At 43.4% G+C, this 22,056-nt stretch overlaps 1 protein-coding gene across 1 annotated transcript; it reads left to right on the top strand.

Moving 5' to 3' along the window:
• Positions 1-735: 735 nt before the first annotated feature.
• LOC115110042 (serine/threonine-protein kinase NLK2-like) lies at positions 736-21,996 on the top strand. Its single transcript, XM_029635373.2, has 11 exons — positions 736-2,289; positions 2,478-2,607; positions 5,365-5,420; positions 5,746-5,852; positions 6,129-6,214; positions 6,952-7,161; positions 13,181-13,282; positions 18,131-18,217; positions 18,372-18,570; positions 18,713-18,806; positions 18,924-21,996. The coding sequence occupies exons 1-11, from the start codon at positions 1,976-1,978 to the stop codon at positions 18,970-18,972; spliced, it is 1,434 nt and encodes a 477-aa protein (XP_029491233.1). The 5' UTR covers positions 736-1,975; the 3' UTR covers positions 18,973-21,996.
• The last annotated feature ends 60 nt before the right edge of the window (positions 21,997-22,056 follow it).

The following is a 22,056-nucleotide window of genomic DNA, read 5'->3' as shown; positions in this document are numbered from 1 at the left end:
GAACCCAAACTCCCATAACAATGTTTGGGGTTTTACAAATGCATTACTATTTCCTTTCCTTGGAAATATTGATTATACAGTATATGATCACCCAGACGCAGTATGAGCTGTGGTCCTACATTGGCTTTTTGCTTTTTAAGATGAACAGTATCCCAAGAAAGGACTGTTGCCTTTTCAACAGAAACATGTTATCACCATGTAACTTTACCATATCACTTATCGACAGATGGCATCAAATGGGTATTTATTTGTCTGTATATTTGGCCACTGAATGCTCGTCTTTCTTTGCTTCCTATGATCTTGTTGTTATTATTCTGGATGCTCTGATTTATAATTCTCTCAAAGTTGAATTGGTCTGAAAAGTATTTGTACTTTTGTGACGCGTTTTTGTGAGATTGCATTCTAGACTGTTGGTGTAGAATTTCCTCTGTTATTGTCACTGTATTAAAGCGGTAGTATGTATAACCTATATGCACTTTATCTGTGAACATGTACAGCATCTGATATCAGAGGTGCCAGTAGAATAGAAAATGATTATGTCTCTGGAGAAAAATGTCGTTCTTTTAAAACTTTTGTTTGTTTGTTGTCTCTATATAGATGTAGTTATGATAATCTGAATAGAGATTCTATGAACCGTTGATCTATTGTCCATGGCATTGCTTACACCAGTGGTCTAACCCTCCCCCACCTTTTCTCCTGTCCTTTGCTATCCTCCACCCCCCCCCCCCAAAAAAAACTCCTCCTACTCACTATTCCACTACTTCAAACAGCTGATTTCCAAGAAAGAAAGGGATAATTCGGAAGAAATGGTTAGGTGACATAGATAATAGATGAAATTATATCACACAGTAGCTGGTTTAATCTCTCTTGGCACTTTTCATTTTCTATCAGTGGGTATGATAGGGCTAGCTTGTTAGCCGGGGTTGCCAGCTAGCTAAATTGCTAACGTTATTCCGCTAACGTTAGTCATGCAAAACTGACTTTCGTTGTGTAAAATCAAAAGAGGACTTCTTCGCGCTGCGAACCACGCGGGTTGGTTTTTCGTTCATTTCGTTTCGTCTACTGAAAGTGTTTTTTGGTCAAAGCAAATATATAGGTCACGAAAGTCTGTTAGCTAAATACCCGGCTGTTTTATATGGGCCATGGGACAGCTGGTTAGCATTCGGTCTAATGCCAGCTAGTTAACGTTCTACGAATCTGAATTTCATTGACCGACAACTCGAGCTGGAAGAACCTGGTGTTTGCTACCTTTTTTATTTATTTTTATTTAGCTACCTCTGAAACTGGTTAGCTATAACATAAGCTAGTGTATGCAAACACAGGTGTGTGTACTTTTCGGTTGAGCTAGCTCGTTAGTTAACATCAACCAGACAAAGGTTGCTATCTGAGCCCGGGGCAATAAACTAATGTAGTGCGAGCTGGTAGCCAGGTAATGTAACAGCATTGTTAGATAAGGGGAGACTTCTTACTCATCGTAAAATTAGGCCACAAAACAGAAAGCACAAATGTATTAACAGTGATGGGCATTGCTTCCCCCAGCCAGACTGGTTGATTGATTATGTGATCGTTGGTCAATTAGATAGCGTTTGTGTCGATATACCTCAGGAATTTCTGGACCCGACAGTGTTTTCGATCACACTGCTGACGTTATACTTTTGGTTTTCTGTCGTGACCTAACGTTACCTACCTCACTAAAGCCAATAATGGTGATTCCACGACAATAGTCTAATAGCAAGCTAAATAACACTGCTCCTGTTATTATATAGCTAACAAGATAGCTGTTAGCCATATCAGACATGGTTTACATTCTCTGTTGCATGTTCTACAAGCAAGGAACAGAGTCACAACCATGCCTGCATAGAATACTGAAGTCAAGCTCTCGGTTCATGTATATGTAATGCATGCAACGCTCAACGCGAGTACAGTATTAGACATAGCTCCCAAACGAACCCTTCTGATAGGGGTTTGAAATAGAATGGCATTCCATGGTACAGGCCTGCAGCAGACAGTATGTGGTAACCTGTTCCCCGGATCTGAGTTGGGGCATAACAAGTATTTTTGCGTCAACACCTCAACTGGATCCACTTCCACGGGCCTCAGTGCAACTCCAAGTCTAACTGGGCCCACTGCCCCTGCGGGGACGCCTCGACACCCGACGTCTCTTGGGGGAAGCACCGGTGGTGGGGCCGCTGTACCACAGCCTCATAGTAGTCCTGCCAGTGAAGTGCCAAGCCCCGCTGAGATGGAGCCTGATCGACCTATCGGTTATGGCGCATTTGGTGTGGTCTGGTAAGTTGGGCCATTTCAAATAAGAATGAAGACTGATTTCCATGTGAGGTTTCTGCATGTTTTTTTTTTCCTTTCCAAAAAGGGTGTGTATCTAACAGGGAATAAAATAGACATACTGTGTGTGCGCATGCACGTTTCCTCGCCATTGGTGACCAGTGCAAACAGACCCCTCCATCTTGCCCCTGCAGGTCAGTGACAGACCCTCGTGACGGGCGTAAAGTAGCCCTGAAGAAGATGCCCAATGTCTTCCAGAACCTAGTCTCCTGTAAGAGGGTCTTCAGAGAGCTGAGGATGCTCTGCTTCTTCAAACACGACAACGTAAGAATGGATAGCAATACATCTATTAGAGGTCGCCCGATTTATGATTGTAACGTCAATACCGATACTGATTATTGGAGGACCAAAATAAAAGCTGATCCCGATTAATCAGCCGATTTTTATTTGTAATAATGACAATTACAACAATACTGAATGAAACTTATTTTAACTTAATATAATACATCAATAAAATCAATTTAGCCTCAAATAAATAATGAAATATGTTCAATTTGGTTTAAATAATGCAAAAACAAAGTGTTGGAGAAGAAAGTAAAAGTGCAATATGTGCCATGTAAGAAAGCTAACGTTTAAGGTCCTTGCTCAGAACATGAGAACATATGAAAGCTGGTGGTTCCTTTTAACATGAGTCTTCAATATTCCCAGGCAAGAAGTTTTAGGTTGTAGTTATTATAGGACTATTTCTCTCTATACGGTTTGTATTTCATATACCTTTGACTATTGGATGTTCTTATAGGCACTTTAGTATTGTCAGTGTAACAGTATAGCTTCTGTCCATCTCCTCGCTCCTACCAGGCTCGAACCAGGAACACATCGACAACCGCCACCTCAGAAGCAGCGTTACCCATGCAGAGCAAGGGGAACAACTACTCCAAGTCTCAGAGCGAGTGACGTTTGTAACACTATTAGCGCGCACCCCGCTAACTAGCTAGCCATTTCACATCGGTTACACCAGCCTAATCTCGGGAGTTGATAGGCTTGAAGTCATAAACAGCGCAATGCTTCAAGCATTGCGAAGAGCTGCTGGCAAAACGCACAAAAGTGCTGTTTGAATGAATGCTTACGAGCCTGCTGGTGCTTACCTTCGCTCAGTCAGACTGCTCTATCAAATCATAGACTTAATTATAACATAATAACACACAGAAATACAGGCCGTAGGTCATTAATATGGTCGAATCCGGAAACTATAATTTCAAAAACAAAACATTTACATTACATTTACATTACATTTAGCAGACGCTCTTATCCAGAGCGACTTACAAATTGGTGCTTTCACCTTATGACATCCAGTGGAACAGCCACTTTACAATAGTGCATCTAGGTCTTTTAAGGGGGGGTGAGAAGGATTACTTTATCCTATCCTAGGTATTCCTGAAAGAGGTGGGGTTTCAGGTGTCTCCGGAAGGTGGTGATTGACTCCGCTGTCCTGGCGTCGTGAGGGAGTTTGTTCCACCATTGGGGGGCCAGAGCAGCGAACAGTTTTGACTGGGCTGAGCGGGAACTGTACTTCCTCAGTGGTAGGGAGGCGAGCAGGCCAGAGGTGGATGAACGCAGTGCCCTTGTTTGGGTGTAGGGCCTGATCAGAGCCTGGAGGTACTGAGGTGCCGTTCCCCTCACAGCTCCGTAGGCAAGCACCATGGTCTTGTAGCGGATGCGAGCTTCAACTGGAAGCCAGTGGAGAGAGCGGAGGAGCGGGGTGACGTGAGAAAAACGTTTATTCTTTCAGTGAAATACGGAACTGTTCCGTATTTTATCTAACGGATGGCATCCCTAAGTCTAAATATTGCTGTTACATTGCACAACCTTGAATGTTGTGTCATAATTACGTAAAATTCTGGCAAATTAATGAGCCAGGCGGCCCAAACTGTTGCATATACCCTGACTCTGCGTGAAATGAACACAAGAGAAGTGACACAATTTCACCTGGTTAATATTGCCTGCTAACCTTCCTTTTAGCTAAATATGCAGGTTTAGAAATATATACTTCTTTGTCTTGATTTTAAGAAAGGCATTGATGTTTATGGTTAGGTACACGTTGGAGCAACAACAGTCCTTTTTTGCGTATGCGCACCGCATCGATTATATGCAACGCAGGACACGCTAGATAAACTAGTAATATCATCAACCATGTGTAGTTAACTAGTGATTATGATTGATTGATAGTTTTTTATGAGATAATTTTAATGCTAGCTAGCAACTTACCTTGGCTTCTTACTGCATTCGCATAACAGACAGGCTCCTCGTGAGGCAGGTGGTTAGAGCGTTGGACTAGTTAACCGTGAAGGTTGCAAGATTGAATCCCTGAGCTGACAAGGTAAAAATCTGTCGTTCTGCCCCTGAACAAGGCGTTAACCCACTGTTCCTAGGCCGTCATTGAAAATAAGAATGTGTTCTTAACTGACTTGCCTCGTTAAATAAAGTTGTTTTAAAAATAAAAGTTTTTTTGGTAAATCTGCAAAATTGGTGTCCAAACATACCCATTTCCGATTGTTATGAAAACTTGAAATCGGCCCTAATTAATCGGCCATTCCGATTAATCGGCCGACCTCTAACATCTATACACAGGACTGCACAATACATACAGGATGCATCCTAAATGGCACCCTATTTCCTATACTTTGGACTGGAGTAAGGTGCCATTTTGAGACATTTTCATACAGTATTGCATCCATAATAGAGGCATAAGACATAGCGATGCATCTCCCCACTGCTCATTGATATGTTTCCATACAGAGGCTAGCTCGACAAATAGCACTTTGAAGTTAGAGGTTTGTTATAGTTTAGACACATAAGGACGAGAAGTGCCATATCAAATGTTGGCTGTGGACGCTAGATCACTTGCTGAGTGTTGACAAGCTGTTGCGATTCAACGTGTACAATCGTCAGAAAATGAACACGAAATGACGGCCAAAGATAGGATGGCCACTCACTGCTTTTAACCGTTCACCTGTCTGTTTTGTCTTTTAGAGCTCTAATCATTAAAACAACGAGAAGGATGATGATGATGTGTGTTTACAGGTGTTGTCAGCGCTGGACATTCTGCAGCCTCCGCAGATCGACTGCTTCGAGGAAATGTATCCTTCACATGCAAGTTCACGTGCACACACACACTTGCACACATGACTGTTATGTGTCAGCCATTGTTCACTCGTGCACTTTCTCTGTCCCAGTTTCTCTATATATTATCATGTCCTCCTCCTTTCAAAACAGTCAATCTACATAATACATTCTACATCAAGATAAACCTCAACCGAGATGATACCATTAGGGATAGTCTTTTGTTATGATAGATAGCACATTTAACTTGACTAGATAGAAGAAAGCTTAATACTCCATCTATGTGCTCCAGCCACAACCAATAGACGTCTGTTTCCTTGACCACGGGCAATGCCTGACTAGCTACGTGATCACTGAGCTGATGCAGAGTGACCTCCACAAAGTCATCGTGTCTCCCCAGCCCCTCACCACCGACCACATCAAAGTGTTCCTCTACCAGATCCTCAGAGGTGAGTGGGACGGAGGGAGGAGTAGGGAAAGGCGCTGTGTTGGAATGGAGTTGGAAGTCAAGGTTAAAGGTTGACTGCTGAGCCTAAAAACAACCCATTTGTGAGTTTTCCCCCCCTATCCTTTCTTGGTTTGCAGGGTTAAAGGAGCCAGCTTGTTTCATGTGATGGAGCCATATTGACGGATTCATGTTGTTATTGACTGCAAACACTTGAAGGGGAATTGGCTAGGGGCTATATTTGGACTGTTATGAGTAACAGGGATTCTCCTTCTCTCAGGGCTGAAGTACCTGCATTCTGCTAGCATCCTGCACAGGGACATCAAACCTGGGAACCTGTTAGTCAACAGCAATTGCCTGCTCAAGGTAACTGTGTGTGTACACGTTTGTTTAGGTGTGTGTCTGCATGTATGAATGTGAATCTGTGTGTCTGAACTTCCGCAAAAGACATGACAAAAAAGCATGATGCCGGGCACAGAAAAAAATGACCTAGTAGAGATCAATAAGGGGCTGAAGAATATAATCTACACCTTTTCACAAACATACAAGTGTATTATGCCCCACACCTTTTGCCCTCAGAACAGCCTTAGTTTATCAGGGCATGAACTCTACAAGGTGTTGAATGCATTCCACAGGGATGCTGGCCCATGTTGACTCCAATGCTTCCCACAGTTGTCTAGTTGGCTGGATGTCCTTAGGGTGGTCAACCATTCTTGACACATGGGAAACTGTTGAGTGTGAAAAACCCAGCCACTTTGCAGTTCTTGACACACTGAAACTGTTCCACCGGGCACCTACTACCATACCCTGTTCAGAAGCATTTCAATCTTTTGTCTTGCCCATTATTCAGCCTCTGAATGGCGCACACACACAATCCATGTCTCAATTGTCTCAAGGCTTTAAAAAAAAATCTCCATTTACACTGATTTGAAGTGGATTTAACAAGTGACATCAAAAAGGTAGCTTTCACCTGGTCAGTCTGTCATGTCAAAGAGCAGGTGTTCTTAATGTTTTGTATACTCGGTGTATGTTATTATCATGTAACTAAATTCCCCCTCTTCCACTCACCTCTTTCTCTCTCTCCTTCCCTCCCCCTCTCTCAGATCTGTGACTTTGGGCTGGCACGTGTGGAGGAGCCGGACCAGTCTCGTCACATGACCCAGGAGGTGGTGACTCAGTACTACCGGGCTCCTGAGGTGCTGATGGGCAGCCGCCATTATGGCTCTGCCATAGACGTCTGGTCGGTGGGATGCATCTTCGCCGAACTACTGGGTCGACGCATCCTGTTCCAGGCCCAGAGCCCCATACAACAGGTAGAGAGGGTAGGGCTGTTGCGGTAACTGTATTACCGCCACATCGGCGGTCACGAGTCATGAAGGCAGTCGAATTTCATGTGACCGTTTGGTCACGGTAGTTGGGCTTCTCCAAGCTCTGATGCTGTTGATGGTCATTAGTAGCCTACCAAACTTGCTAACTGCCTGGTACTCAGCACTCTATTGTCCCTCTAATCACTCTGGCATCAATGCAAATGTAATCGAAAATCTATTCAAACACTTCATAAGAGCCCATGAGCTCCTGTTGCGCAACATTGATGGCCTCCAATAAAAAGAGGATCCCATCCGCTTTCTATAGGCTAGGCCTACTATATTATTTATTTCTCAACTTTCCTAATATTAAGCCAATTGCTTATCTTTGGCTGGCATGAAAATGAACCACAGGAAAAGTGTCCCCCATTCGCTATTTAAGTGCATAGATGACATGTATTTCTCCCCCTGCCCCTGTTTCGATACAAACCGTACACATCAGAAGTTTGCACTCACCTACTCATTCCGGGGTTTTTCTTTATTTTTTACTATTTTCTACATTGTAGAATAATAAGACATCAAAACAATGACATAACACGTATGGAATCATGTAGTAACGCAAAAAGTGTTAAACAAATCAAAAATATATTTTATATTCTTCAAAGTAGCCACCCTTTGCCTTGTTGACAGCTTTGTACACATGGTATTCAATAAAAAAGCATTCCTCATGAAGCTGTTTTTTTATTTATTTATTTATTTCACCTTTATTTAACCAGGTAAGCAAGTTGAGAACAAGTTCTCATTTACAATTGCGACCTGGCCAAGATAAAGCAAAGCAGTTCGACACATACAACGACACAGAGTTACACATGGAGTAAAACAAACATACAGTCAATAATACAGTAAAAAAAAAAAAAAAAAGTCTATATACAATGTGAGCAAATTAGGTGAGAAGGGAGGTAAAGGCAAAAAAGGCCATGGTGGCAAAGTAAATACAATATAGCAAGTAAAACACTGGAATGGTAGTTTTGCAATGGAAGAATGTGCAAAGTAGAAATAAAAATAATGGGGTGCAAAGGAGCAAAATAAATAAATAAATTAAATACAGTTGGGAAAGAGGTAGTTGTTTGGGCTAAATTATAGGTGGGCTATGTACAGATGCAGTAATCTGTAAGATGCTCTGACAGTTGGTGCTTAAAGCTAGTGAGGGAGATAAGTGTTTCCAATTTAAGAGATTTTTGTAGTTCGTTCCAGTCATTGGCAGCAGAGAACTGGAAGGAGAGGCGGCCAAAGAAAGAATTGGTTTTGGGGGTGACTAGAGATATACCTGCTGGAGCGTGTGCTACAGGTGGGAGATGCTATGGTGACCAGCGAGCTGAGATAAGGGGGACTTTACCTAGCAGGGTCTTGTAGATGACATGGAGCCAGTGGGTTTGGCGACGAGTATGAAGCGAGGGCCAGCCAACGAGAGCGTACAGGTCGCAATGGTGGGTAGTATATGGGGCTTTGGTGACAAAACGGATAGCACTGTGATAGACTGCATCCAATTTGTTGAGTAGGGTATTGGAGGCTATTTTGTAAATGACATCGCCAAAGTCGAGGATTGGTAGGATGGTCAATTTTACAAGGGTATGTTTGGCAGCATGAGTGAAGGATGCTTTGTTGCGAAATAGGAAGCCAATTCTAGATTTAACTTTGGATTGGAGATGTTTGATATGGGTCTGGAAGGAGAGTTTACAGTCTAACCAGACACCTAAGTATTTGTAGTTGTCCACGTATTCTAAGTCAGAGCCGTCCAGAGTAGTGATGTTGGACAGGCGGGTAGGTGCAGGTAGCGATCGGTTGAAGAGCATGCATTTAGTTTTACTTGTATTTAAGAGCAATTGGAGGCCACGGAAGGAGAGTTGTATGGCATTGAAGCTTGCCTGGAGGGTTGTTAACACAGTGTCCAAAGAAGGGCCGGAAGTATACAGAATGGTGTCGTCTGCGTAGAGGTGGATCAGAGACTCACCAGCAGCAAGAGCGACCTCATTGATGTATACAGAGAAGAGAGTCGGTCCAAGAATTGAACCCTGTGGCACCCCCATAGAGACTGCCAGATGTCCGGACAGCAGACCCTCCGATTTGACACACTGAACTCTATCAGAGAAGTAGTTGGTGAACCAGGCGAGGCAATCATTTGAGAAACCAAGGCTGTCGAGTCTGCCGATGAGGATGTGGTGGTTGACAGAGTCGAAAGCCTTGGCCAGATCAATGAATACGGCTGCACAGTAATGTTTCTTATCGATGGCGGTTAAGATATCGTTTAGGACCTTGAGCGTGGCTGAGGTGCACCCATGACCAGCTCTGAAACCAGATTGCATAGCAGAGAAGGTATGGTGAGATTCGAAATGGTCGGTAATCTGTTTGTTGACTTGGCTTTCGAAGACCTTAGAAAGGCATGGTAGGATAGATATAGGTCTGTAGCAGTTTGGGTCAAGAGTGTCCCCCCCTTTGAAGAGGGGGATGAGCGCAGCTGCTTTCCAATCTTTGTTTGACAGGTGTCCTTTAGTAGTGGTTTCTTTGCAGCAATTTGACCATGAAGGCCTGATTCACGCAGTCTCCACTGAACAGTACCCAAATGTAATAGTATTGATGTCTTCACTATTATTCTACGATGTAGAAAATAGTACAAATAAAGAAACTCTTGAATGAGTAGGTGTCCAAACTTTTGATGGGTACTGTATATTATTATATGTAAAGACCAGATTTAATTAAGAATAGTCTGATGGGTGACAATATTATTATCACTTGTGAATTATATATTATCACTTGTGAATAATGCAACTTTTTCGAATCATAGTCGCACACCTCAATGGAGCCTAACCCATAGGCCTATATGTTTTGATAAGGTTTGTATCACAACTGAAGTGGCTAAATAACTTCTTAAAATTAAGCACATTTATTTGTTTTACAATGGGTGTGGAGCCTAACTGGCATACATAAAAGCATTACATGCATAATCGCATTTGCGGTTACTTTTGAGAATGGTGTTTTCCCGCTAATGGTACATTCGCGCTTATAGCCTACTGCCGTGTGCGTATTCCTGTGCTTATAATGTGAAGAAATTGCCTAATAGTTTATCAACATTTTAAGCTAAACGTTCTGATCTGTTGTGTCAGCCACATTGAGTAAAACATGATTATTTTGATGTGTTTCTCACACGAATAAGACTGTGGGGTATAGGGCTACTCATCTTATTGGCTGATGAAAAGTTAGTGTGGACAGTTCTTCCAATATCGTTAATATGCACCTCGGAATTGAATAAGGACGTGCGCAGTTGCATCCCCGATGTGTTGGTCTTCACTTGTAGCCTGTGAGAAAGACCCGATCACGTGATGGAGAGCAATGTGAGTGAGAGGTGCATCGGTGCAAGTAGCACTCAGGGAGAAGGGCACAACGGCCATTGGCCGCTACAGGCATGGATTTTTTTAGGGTGTATTACAGCCAAACAAAGGGGACACCGCTGTGAAATTTGAGGCATTATTAAATGCTTATCAAATTGTGAATGAGAGACTGATGAAGTGTGTGTATAGCCTGCAGAAAAAACAATGGAGCTCATTCCTTTTTTCTAGCAACTTTTTTTCAAATCATCATTATTTGCATCATGCAGCCTTGCAATGTATTAAAAATCTAAATACACTGCTCAAAAAAATAAAGGGAACACTTACACAACGCAATGTAACGCCAAGTCAATCACACTTCTGTGAAATCAAACTGTCCACTTAGGAAGAAACACTGATTGACAATAAATTTCACATGCTGTTGTGCAAATGGAATAGACAACAGGTGGAAATTATAGGCATTTAGCAATACACCCCCAATAAAGGAGTGGTTCTGCAAGTGGGACCACAGACCACTTCTCAGTTCCTATGCGGCCTGGCTGATGTTTTGGTCACTTTTGAATGCTGGCGGTGCTTTCACTCTAGTGGTAGCATGAGACTGAGTCTACAACCCACACAACTGGCTCAGGTAGTGCAGCTCATCCAGGATGGCACATCAATTCGAGCTGTGGCAAGAAGGTTTACTGTGTGTCAGCGTAGTGTCCAGAGCATGGAGGCGCTACCAGGAGACAGGCCAGTACATCAGGAGACGTGGAGGAGGCCTTAGGAGGGCAACAACCCAGCAGCAGGACCGCTACCTCCACCTTTGTGCAAGGAGGAGCAGAAGGAGCACTGCCAGAGCCCTGCAAAAGGACCTGCAGCAGGCCACAAATGTGCATATGTCTGCTCAAACGGTCAGAAACAGACTCCATGAGGGTGGTATGAGGGCCCGACGTCCACAGGTGGGGGTTGTGCTTACAGCCCAACACCGTGCAGGACGTTTGGCATTTGCCAGAGAACACCAAGATTGGCAAATTCGCAACTGGCGCCCTGTGCTCTTCACAGATGAAAGCAGGTTCACACTGAGCACATGTGACAGACGTGACAGTCTGGAGACGCCGTGGAGAACGTTCTGCTGCCTGCAACATCCTCCAGCATGACCGGTTTGGCGGTGGGTCAGTCATGGTGTGGGGTGGCATTTCTTTGGGGGGCCGCACAGCCCTCCGTGTGCTCGCCAGAGGTAGCCTGACTGCCATTAGGTACCGAGATGAGATCCTCGACCCCTTGTGAGACCATATGCTGGTGCGGTTGGCCCTGGGTTCCTCCTAATGCAAGACAATGATCTACCTCATGTGGCTGGAGTGTGTCAGCAGTTCCTGCAAGAGGAAGGCATTGATGCTATGGACTGGCCCGCCCGTTCCCCAGACCTGAATCCAATTCAGCACATCTGGGACATCATGTCTCGCTCCATCCACCAACGCCACGTTGCACCACAGACTGTCCAGGAGTTGGCGGATGCTTTAGTCCAGGTCTGGGAGGAGATCCCTCAGGAGACCATCCGCCACCTCATCAGGAGCATGCCCAGGCGTTGTAGGGAGGTCATACTGGCACGTGGAGGCCACACACACTACTGAGCCTAATTTTGACTTGTTTTGAGGACATTACATCAAAGTTGGATCAGCCTGTAGTGTGGTTTTCCACTTTAATTTTGAGTGTGACTCCAAATCCAGACCTCCATGGGTTGATAAATTTGATTTCCATTGCTAATATTTGTGTGATTTTGTTGTCAGCACATTCAACTATGTAAAGAAATAAGTATTTAATAAGAATATTTAATTCATTCAGATCTAGGATGTTATTTTAGTGTTCCCTTTATTTTTTTGAGCAGTGTATTTAGCCCAACATTTGTAGAACTAAAGTTACATTTAATAACTCTAAATTAAACAGGAGTATATTGCTTTGTTAACACAGAATAGCCTTGTGTGGGTACTCCCTCAAATCATTTGGAGAAAATATCCTTTCTATTTTATTCAGTTTTGATCAATTGTATTCTTCATAATATAAAATAATGCCACTGAATTCTAAGCCAATATTGTCTGCTAAATGAACTAGTGTAGCCTACAGCCATTTGGCATAGCCAGATCAGGACCAAACATAAGGACAACTCAAGAGTATGCTATTCTGTTCTTCTGAAATAGACTAAATATCATGCTGCTTTAGACAGGTCTGAAATAAATTATGGATTTATTGTGAAGGTGTAGGCTATATTACATGGATTTATAAACATTTTAAAATTTAGATGTTCCAAAGATCTGCATCAGTGGCTTGTGTGGAAGCCAGGAGATGCTAAATGTGTTTGTTAATTAACGGTCAATTACCGTGAGACCGACAGTTATTTGCTTGACATTAACCGGCTGACAATTTTGTGACCGCCCTAGTAGAGGGGTGGGAGGCAGGGAACCCTGGGAGGGAGGAAGGAGGGAAAGCCATCTAAAGGTGTAATCTGTCTGGGCAATAATTTGTACTTTTATCTAACAATTAATGATCAAATTATGTATCTAATTTTTTGGGCCCTTGTGGATGGTCGGTTTTTATTTATTTAGGTTCTTTGTCAAATTAAATCTCTCTCCCACCCACTCTCTCTTCTCTCTCCCTCTACCCCGTAGTTGGATCTGATCACTGATCTGCTGGGTACCCCTCCTCTCTCTGCCATGGCATCTGCCTGTGAGGGGGCCAGAGCTCACATCCTGAGAGGACCTCACAAACCGGTACTACCTCCTCACTACCTACTGCTTGCATTTTACAAATGAAAACACCTTACTTCCAACTAGGGTTGTTACTGTGACCGTATTATCACCACACCTGCGGTCACGGAGTCATGACTGCAATCAAATTCCATGTGACCGTTTAGTCACGGTATCTAGGCTTCTCCAAAACTGCGCTCTGATGCCGCTGATTGTCATCAGTAGCCTACTGAACTTGCTAACTGCCGGTCACTAATGGCCTTGCACTTATTGTTATTCTAATCACTCTGACGGCAATGCAAATGCAATCGAAAATCAAATCGAACACTTCGAGAGCCCATGAACATTTCTATAGGCTATGCAATTGCGTGAGAAAATAGTTTAAGGCCCCTGTTAAAACGACGAGGGAGGTTCCCATCAGATTTCTGTAGCCTACAGTACTTTTTTTCTCAACTTTCCTAATATTAAGCACATTGCTTCACTTTACAACAGGAGTATAGCCTACCTGGCTGGTATGAAAATGAACCGCAAGAAAAGTGTCCTCCATTTGCTATTTGTGCATATGATGACATGTATTATTGATTTATATTTTTTTCCCGCCTCTGTTCCGACAGGTGCATGATAATCATAGTCACACATCATGTAGCCTAGTCCATAGGCCTATATGTTTTAAGGTTTGTATCACAACTAAAGTGGCCAAATAACTCCAAACGTAGCCTATAGCCTAGGCATAGGACCCCTGGAACACGGTTGGAGAGCCCATAGTCTACAGAGCCGAGTGAAACGTGTTCTTATAAGCCCGGCTGTTGCGCATTCGCAAATAAATTCATAAAAAATCCTACAATGTGATTTTTCTGGATTTTTTTTTTCTCATTTTGTCTGTCATAGTTGAAATGTACCTATGATGAAAATTACAGGCCTCTCATCTTTTTAAGTGGGAGAACTTGCACAATTGGTGGCTGACTAAATATTTTTTTGCCCCACTGTATATAAAATCAAGCACACAGCCATGCAATCTCCATAGGTAAACATTGGCAGTAGAATGGCCTTATTGAAGTGCTCAGTGACTTTCAACGTAGCACCGTCATAGGATGCCACCTTTCCAACAAGTCAGTTCGTTAAAATTCTGCGCTACTAGAGCTGCTCCAGTCAGCTGTAAGTGCTGTTATTGTGAAGTGGAAACGTCTAGGAGCAACAATGGCTCAGCGCGAAGGGGTTGGCCACACAAGCTCACAGAACAGTCTGTCCTCGGTTGCAACACTCACTACCGAGTTCCAAACTGCCTCTGGAAGCAACGTCAGCACAATAACTGCTCTTCGGGAGCATTGTGAAATGGGTTTCCATGGCTGAGACGCTGCACACAAGCCTAAGATCACCATGTGCAACGCCAAGCATCGGCTGGTGTGTTGTAAAGCTCACTGCATTGGACTCAGGAGCAGTGGAAATGCGTACTCTGGAGTGATGAATCACGCTTTACCATCTGGCAGTCCGGCGGACTTATCTAGGTTTGGCGGATGCCAGGAGAACGCTACCTGCCCCAATGCATAGTGCCAACTGTAAAGTTTGGTGTTAGGAATAATGGTCATGGGGTGTTTTTCATGTTCCAGTGAAGGGAAGTCTTACGCTACAACATACAATGACATTCTAGACGATTCTGCTTCCAAAGGTTTGGGGAAGGCCATTTCCTGTTTCAGCATGACAATGCCCCGTGCACAAAGCGAGGTCGATACAGAAATGGTTTGTCGAGATCAGTGTGGAAGAACTTCGACCCCATCAAACAGCAACTCGCCCAAGCCTTCCCCATTTCTCCTTCTCCCAAATCCGTTCAGCTGATGTTCTGAAAGAGCTGCAAAATCTGGACCCCTACAAATCAGCCGGGCTAGACAATCTGGACCCTTTCTTTCTAAAATTATCTGCCGAAATTGTTGCCACCCCTATTACTAGCCTGTTCAACCTCTCTTTCGTGTCGTCTGAGATTCCCAAAGATTGGAAAGCAGCTGCGGTCATCCCCCTCTTCAAAGGGGGGGACACTCTTGACCCAAACTGCTACAGACCTATATCTATTCTACCATGCCTTTCTAAGGTCTTCGAAAGCCAAGTCAACAAACAGATTACCGACCATTTCAAATCTCACCATACCTTCTCTGCTATGCAATCTGGTTTCAGAGCTGGTCATGGGTGCACCTCAGCCACGCTCAAGGTCCTAAACGATATCTTAACCGCCATCGATAAGAAACATTACTGTGCAGCCGTATTCATTGATCTGGCCAAGGCTTTCGACTCTGTCAACCACCACATCCTCATCGGCAGACTCGACAGCCTTGGTTTCTCAAATGATTTCCTCGCCTGGTTCACCAACTACTTCTCTGATAGAGTTCAGTGTGTCAAATCAGAGGGTCTGCTGTCCGGACCTCTGGCAGTCTCTATGGGGGTGCCACAGGGTTCAATTCTTGGACCGACTCTCTCTGTATACATCAATGAGGTCGCTCTTGCTGCAGGTGAGTCTCTGATCCACCTCTACGCAGACGACACCATTCTGTATACTTCTGGCCCTTCTTTGGACACTGTGTAAACAACCCTCCAGGCAACCTTAAATGCCATACAACTCTCCTTCCATGGCCTCCAATTGCTCTTAAATACAAGTAAAACTAAATGCATGCTCTTCAACCGATCGCTACCTGCACCTGCCCGCCTGTCCAACATCACTACTCTGGACGGCTCTGACTTAGAATAAGTGGACAACTACAAATACTTAGGTGTCTGGTTAGACTGTAAACTCTCCTTCCAGACCCATATCAAACATCTCCAATCCAAAGTTAAATCTAGAATTGGCTTCCTATTTCGCAACAAAGCATCCTTCACTCATGCTGCCAAACATACCCGTGTAAAACTGACCATCCTACCAATCCTCGACGATGTCATTTACAAAATAGCCTCCACACCCTACTCAACAAATTGGAAGCAGTCTATCACAGTGCAATCCGTTTTGTCACCAAAGCCCCATATACTACCCACCATTGCGACCTGTACACTCTCGTTGGCTGGCCCTCGCTTCATACTCGTCGCCAAACCCACTGGCTCCATGTCATCTACAAGACCCTGCTAGGTAAAGTCCCCCCTTATCTCAGCTGGTCACCATAGCATCTCCCACCTGTAGCACACGCTCCAGCAGGTATATCTCTCTAGTGACCCCCAAAACCAATTCTTTCTTTCGCCGCCTCTCCTTCCAGTTCTCTGCTGCCAATGACTGGAACGAACTACAAAAATCTCTGAAACTGGAAACACTTATCTCCCTCACTAGCTTTAAGCACCAACTGTCAGAGCAGCTCACAGATTACTGCACCTGTACATAGCCCACCTATAATTTATCCCAATCAACTACCTCTTTCCCTACTGTATTTAATTTATTTTGCTCCTTTGCACCCCATTATTTTTATTTCTACTTTGCACATTCTTCCATTGCAAATCTACCATTCCAGTGTTTTACTTGCTATATTGTATTTACTTTGCCACCATGGCCTTTTTTTGCCTTTACCTCCCTTATCTCACCTCATTTGCTCACATCGTATATAGACTTGTTTATACTATATTATTGACTGTATGTTTGTTTTACTCCATGTGTAACTCTGTGTCGTTGTCTGTGTCGAACTGCTTTGCTTTATCTTGGCCAGGTCGCAATTGTAAATGAGAACTTGTTCTCAACTTGCCTACCTGGTTAAATAAAGGTGAAATAAAAATAAATAAAAACATCTTTGGAACGAATTGGAATGCTGACTGCGAGCCAGGCCTAATTGCCCAACATCCGTGCCCGACCTCAACTAATGCTCTTGTGGCTGAATGGAAGCATGTCCCTGCAGCAATGTTCCAACATCTAGTGGAAAGACTTCCCAGAAGAGTGGAGGCTGTTGTAGCAGCAAAGGGGGATTTAGATTTTTGATGACCAGGTGTCCACATACTTTTAATCATGTAGTGTATATTAGTAGGCTATATGTAACGACCAGCTTTAAATGAAGAAAAGTCTGATGGGTCAGAATGTTATGAAGTGCTTGTCACATTGTGAATGAGAGACTGATGAAGTATGTTCAGCCTGTGAAAACTCATGCCTTTTCATGCAACTTTTTTCAAATCATCATCAGTCCCATCATGCAGCCTTAGGCTGTATGTTTAGATTTGTAATCCATTCAAAGTTTATCACAACAAAAGTTGCATAAATAACTCTAAATTAAACATATAGGAGCACCTGTTTCTTTAACTGCTCAACACAGAATAGCTGCATGTGTCACTCCCTCTGAAATTGTTTGGGGGGGGGGTATGTTTTCTATGATATTCAGCTATGTTCAATTGTATTCTTCATACTTTAAAATAATGCCACGGAATTCTAAGCAAATCTTGTCTGCTAAATGAGCTGAGCTTGTCGAGCCCATAGCCAGACCAGGGCCTAACATAAGGACTACTCAGAATATGCTATTCTGTTCTTCTGAAGTAGACTACATTTTCTTCTTTTCTTTCGACCTGTCTAAAATAAATGATGGATTTATTGTGATGTACGCTATATTAAATTAATTTCTTGTACTTTTTGTACTTGGATTGTAGGCTATGCGTGCAAGCCAGGAGATGCTGAACGTGTTTATGTTAAATCCTCTCCAAAAATATTTTGAAGAAATAGAGAAATGTGCAAGGGTGCCAAAATATTACTGCTCATGGCCCAGTTTCCCAAAAGCATCTTGAAAGACTACGTTCATTGGTGAACTTAGCCTTAAGATGCTTTTGGTAAACCGGGCCCAGATAGGATCTATACCCTACCCACAATCCTTATCTAAAACTAGGTGCAGCAGTTCATGATGTGAAATCTCTCTCTCTCTTCCCCCTCAGCCGTCACTCTCTGTGTTATACATGCTGTCGGACGGGGCGACCCACGAGGCCGTGCACCTGTTGTGTCGTATGCTGGTGTTTGATCCGGTGAGTACAGACAAAAGTCTATAGAGAACCGTCACGCTAAAGGCTTCCTCTTTTTTTTTTTTCAAGCAAGAGCTGAAACATGTAGTTAGCTACAGTAAGGGAGAAAATACAAGATTAGGGGGGGACCAACTTTCTCTCCGTGTGTGTGACTCAGGCCAAACGGATCTCGGGCAGCGACGCCCTCTCCCACCCCTACCTGGACGAGGGCCGTCTGCGCTACCACACGTGCATGTGCCAGTGCTGCTACTCAGTGCCCAGCGGGCGTGTGTACACGCGGGACTTTGAACCGCCCGCCGACCGCAACTTCAGCCACAGCTACGATAACAGCCTGCTCTCTGTCTGGCAGGGCAAAGGTAGGAGCTATCTGGTGCTCTTCCCTCTACTCCTCTTTCTCCTCACTTCTCTTCTGTCTTTTTTCCAACCCAGCTTGTTATTGAAATTGATGGCCTGTTGCAATCTCGCTCTCGCAATCTCTCCTCTCTCTCGCTCTATCAGAGCTCATCCATCACTTCATAACAGAGCACCAGCAGGGGAAACGAGTGCCGCTGTGCATCAACCCCCAGAGTGCTGCGTTCAAGACCTTCATCAGGTGAGGAACACCAAGGGAGGGAGGGACGAACGCAACTGACATACATGCAGCTTAAAATACTATTTTGCCATGTACTATCTACATCTCTCTCTGTTTATCTTTCTCGATCTCTCTCAGGTCTACTGCGTGGCATTCCTCCAAAGTCTCCAGGAAGGAGGAGAGATGAAGGGGAGTGTCGTTCATGTACAAGAGGAATCATGGGAAATTCAGTTTGATAAAAAGAACAAGACAAGCTTTGGTTCATATAATAGAGAGAGGCTTGGGTTTCTCTGGGTGAAGGGGAGGTGTGAATGAAACCGTACGCCAGCCTCTCCCGAGAGAAGAACAGTGTCTGTCAGAGGAAATGCTCACTTTTATTAAAGACTACATTTCCCTTCAATGAAAACCACAGTTCCCAACTATGAAAACGGCTATTGACACTGGGGGAAGACTTGAGGACACCAACGCTATAGGCATTTCTGAAAACTAAAATGTGCTGCTTAATTTAAAAAAAGGAATAAAGAAAGAGCGAAGACTGGTAGAAGAGGAAAATTATTGGAAACATTTATTACTAGAAGAGTTGAGGTTGGTTGTGTTGTGCTCCAACGTGGATGGCGGAGACATGTTTTATTATTTTTGTTGAATAATTGTTCTGCTCTGTTAAGTCATTCCAGCCGGGTGCAATATGATGAAAAGCAACGTGCTCCTGGCGATACCATACTCTCTTTACCTGTGCGCTCAGTGACTTAGGCATGTTAATGTCACATTGATGACCCTACCTTTTTAATCATTGATTCTATTGATTTGGTTTGATAGTTTCACTGGACCCATTCTCAATATCTTCGGTAAACTGGTCTTAGATCTGCGCTACAAATGCAACCTCTGGCCTTGAGCGTGGCTCCGTGCTACTTTTGAATCTTCCCTCCCAATCTGCGCTTGTCCATAAGACCAAACCATTTTCAAGACAACAAATTGATCGGGTTCTTTGATTGGGTGGGGCCACAGAAGGGGAAGAGCTTCTGGGACTCGAGGTAGATGGAGCCTCGCCCATGTTTTTAAAATCATATTATTTTATATTTTAATTTATTGTTTGATTTAGCTTCTCTGAGTGGCAGTTTGAGCTTGAGCACATGTTGTGCCCATGTACTGAGTAGTCAGCCATTTCGGTGTGTGTGTGTGTGTGTGCTCACGTGTGTAGAGTTTAAGGGAATGTGCAGTTTTCTACTTCAATGATCTCATTACCTCAAACAGTTGGAGTCAAAAAGGGAACCCAGAGAGAGTCTACTGGGTAAAGTGTACATAGATCCAACTCAACTACTACGTACTGTAACGTGATGTCATTCCTTTGTACTAAATCACTGTCCTTAAACTCTCCGTCACTCGCCTCCTTTCTCCCTCTTGGAGAGAGGGAAGGAGGATGAGGGACAGGAGGGCAGGAAGAACAGCTTGTTGAAATGTGTTGGTGAAATGCTGCTGTGTTTTGGTTTTCCTTTATTGGTTTATTTCCAGTCGAGTTCACGGCTCAGGTGTTCCGTTGCAAAGTACTGTGGACCCGACCATGCAAATACACACCGATATTATTCACCAATAACATTGTGCCTCAATTTTTTATTTATTTTACCCACAAAGAGGAACCGCAAAGCTCTGTGCGCTGAAGCTCTGACTGGAGCTAGTACTAACTAAAATGAGGCTCCTGAAGACGCCGTACTGTGCTTGATGGCATTGCCATCATGGCAGTGGTCAGGCCCTTGTCCCACCACTTGATGGTGCTATTGGCAGTGTAGGCTAGGGGGTGATGGGGATTGCCAAAATGTTTCACTTAAACCTGCATGTATGTATTTATGATTTTTTTTTTAAAGGAAGAGGATTTGGATGCAGTGCAATGGGAGTTGTCGCCATGGACAAACCTTCCTTGTGGTGATGTTAATTAGATTTTAGGAAATATTTTTTGTTTTAATGTGTTTTTATTTCGGACTGTTTTGTGATGTGATTCATTTAAAAAGTTTTTTTTTGTTTTCACAACTTGGCTATTGTCTTTAGTAGAGAGTCCAAGCAGGCTGGGTTTTAGAAGAGCTCACCAGGGCCTGTCTCTCTCCCTTACACCCTCCTTTCTTCTCTCTATCCCCCTCACACTGTCCTCTCGTCTCTGTTTGCCTTTTATAGCAGGGTCATATTCCCTAGGCACCGAAAAGAAAAGACTCAAACTGTGAGGGACTACTTGAACTTGTCCAATAAGAAACTTGATGCAAAATGTGTTCCTACAGTGTGCACTAAGGAGTATGACCCAGCTATGCTTGAGGTAGAAGCCAATAAGGACATTGTCCTCATTGGAGGAGCTTCCTCTGGCAGTTAAATAGTTTAAAGCAGCTTTTCATCCTCTCCTTCTTTCCTTTATTGGCACTGATAGAAGACAGGTTGAAGCAATGTAGTAGAGAGAAGCTCAGTTGGGGATTTGCTTTCACATGCCCAGTTCTCTTCAGGCCAGGATCCGTCCCAAATGGCAACCCATTCCCTTTATAGTGCACTACTTTTGAGGGTCCTGGTCAAAAGTAGTGCACTATATAGGGTGCCATTTGGGACGTACACCCCCCTACTGAAGGAAAGGAAGCAAGTCTGTATCCTTCGTTTGTGCATCAATAGGCACGGGAGAGAGACTACACCTGGGAATGTAGATGTTAGAAATACGTGAGAAAAAACTGATACGTGTGTTTTTGATTGTTCTGAATATGAAACCGATGTTTTGAAGAAGAAAAAAAAAGTTTTTTTTTGTCATGATATTTTAGGAAAAGTCCTTGACTTGTGTTCCTAACAAATACTTGAATTTCTTAAGAAAACAACTAGAGTAAAGTAGTGAATGAATAAATGGATAGTCACTGGATAATATTCCTGTATGGTGTCTGTCCGCTTATCGATGGGGAGGGGGCTCAAAGGGCAACGTTACATTGTACTGTGTCAGGTTGTTGACTTGCTGTTTTTTTTGCCTCGTGTTTTATTTTTTGAGGGTTGTTTTTCTCGCGTTCAGAAAGGTTGGTTGTAATGTAATTTCTCTGGCAATTTTTCAACAGGTTCAATTTCAACGTGTCTGATAATAGCTGGCTATTATGCCTATTGCATTATAGCCCTAATTATGTGATACTGAGATATTATAATCAGTTTATACATATGACAAATGTGTATTATCCTTCAGTAAAGTGTTACCCAATTTATCACACATTATTGTACAGTTTATCAGTTTGAGGTTGAGCAAATTTAGATTGCATCTGTATTTTCT

The sequence above is a fragment of the Oncorhynchus nerka genome, linkage group LG26 (assembly GCF_034236695.1).
Source record: "Oncorhynchus nerka isolate Pitt River linkage group LG26, Oner_Uvic_2.0, whole genome shotgun sequence".
Classification (NCBI taxonomy): domain Eukaryota; kingdom Metazoa; phylum Chordata; class Actinopteri; order Salmoniformes; family Salmonidae; genus Oncorhynchus; species Oncorhynchus nerka.
The sequence above is the reverse complement of the archived record's forward strand: the minus strand, read 5'-3'. Positions and strand labels throughout refer to the sequence as shown.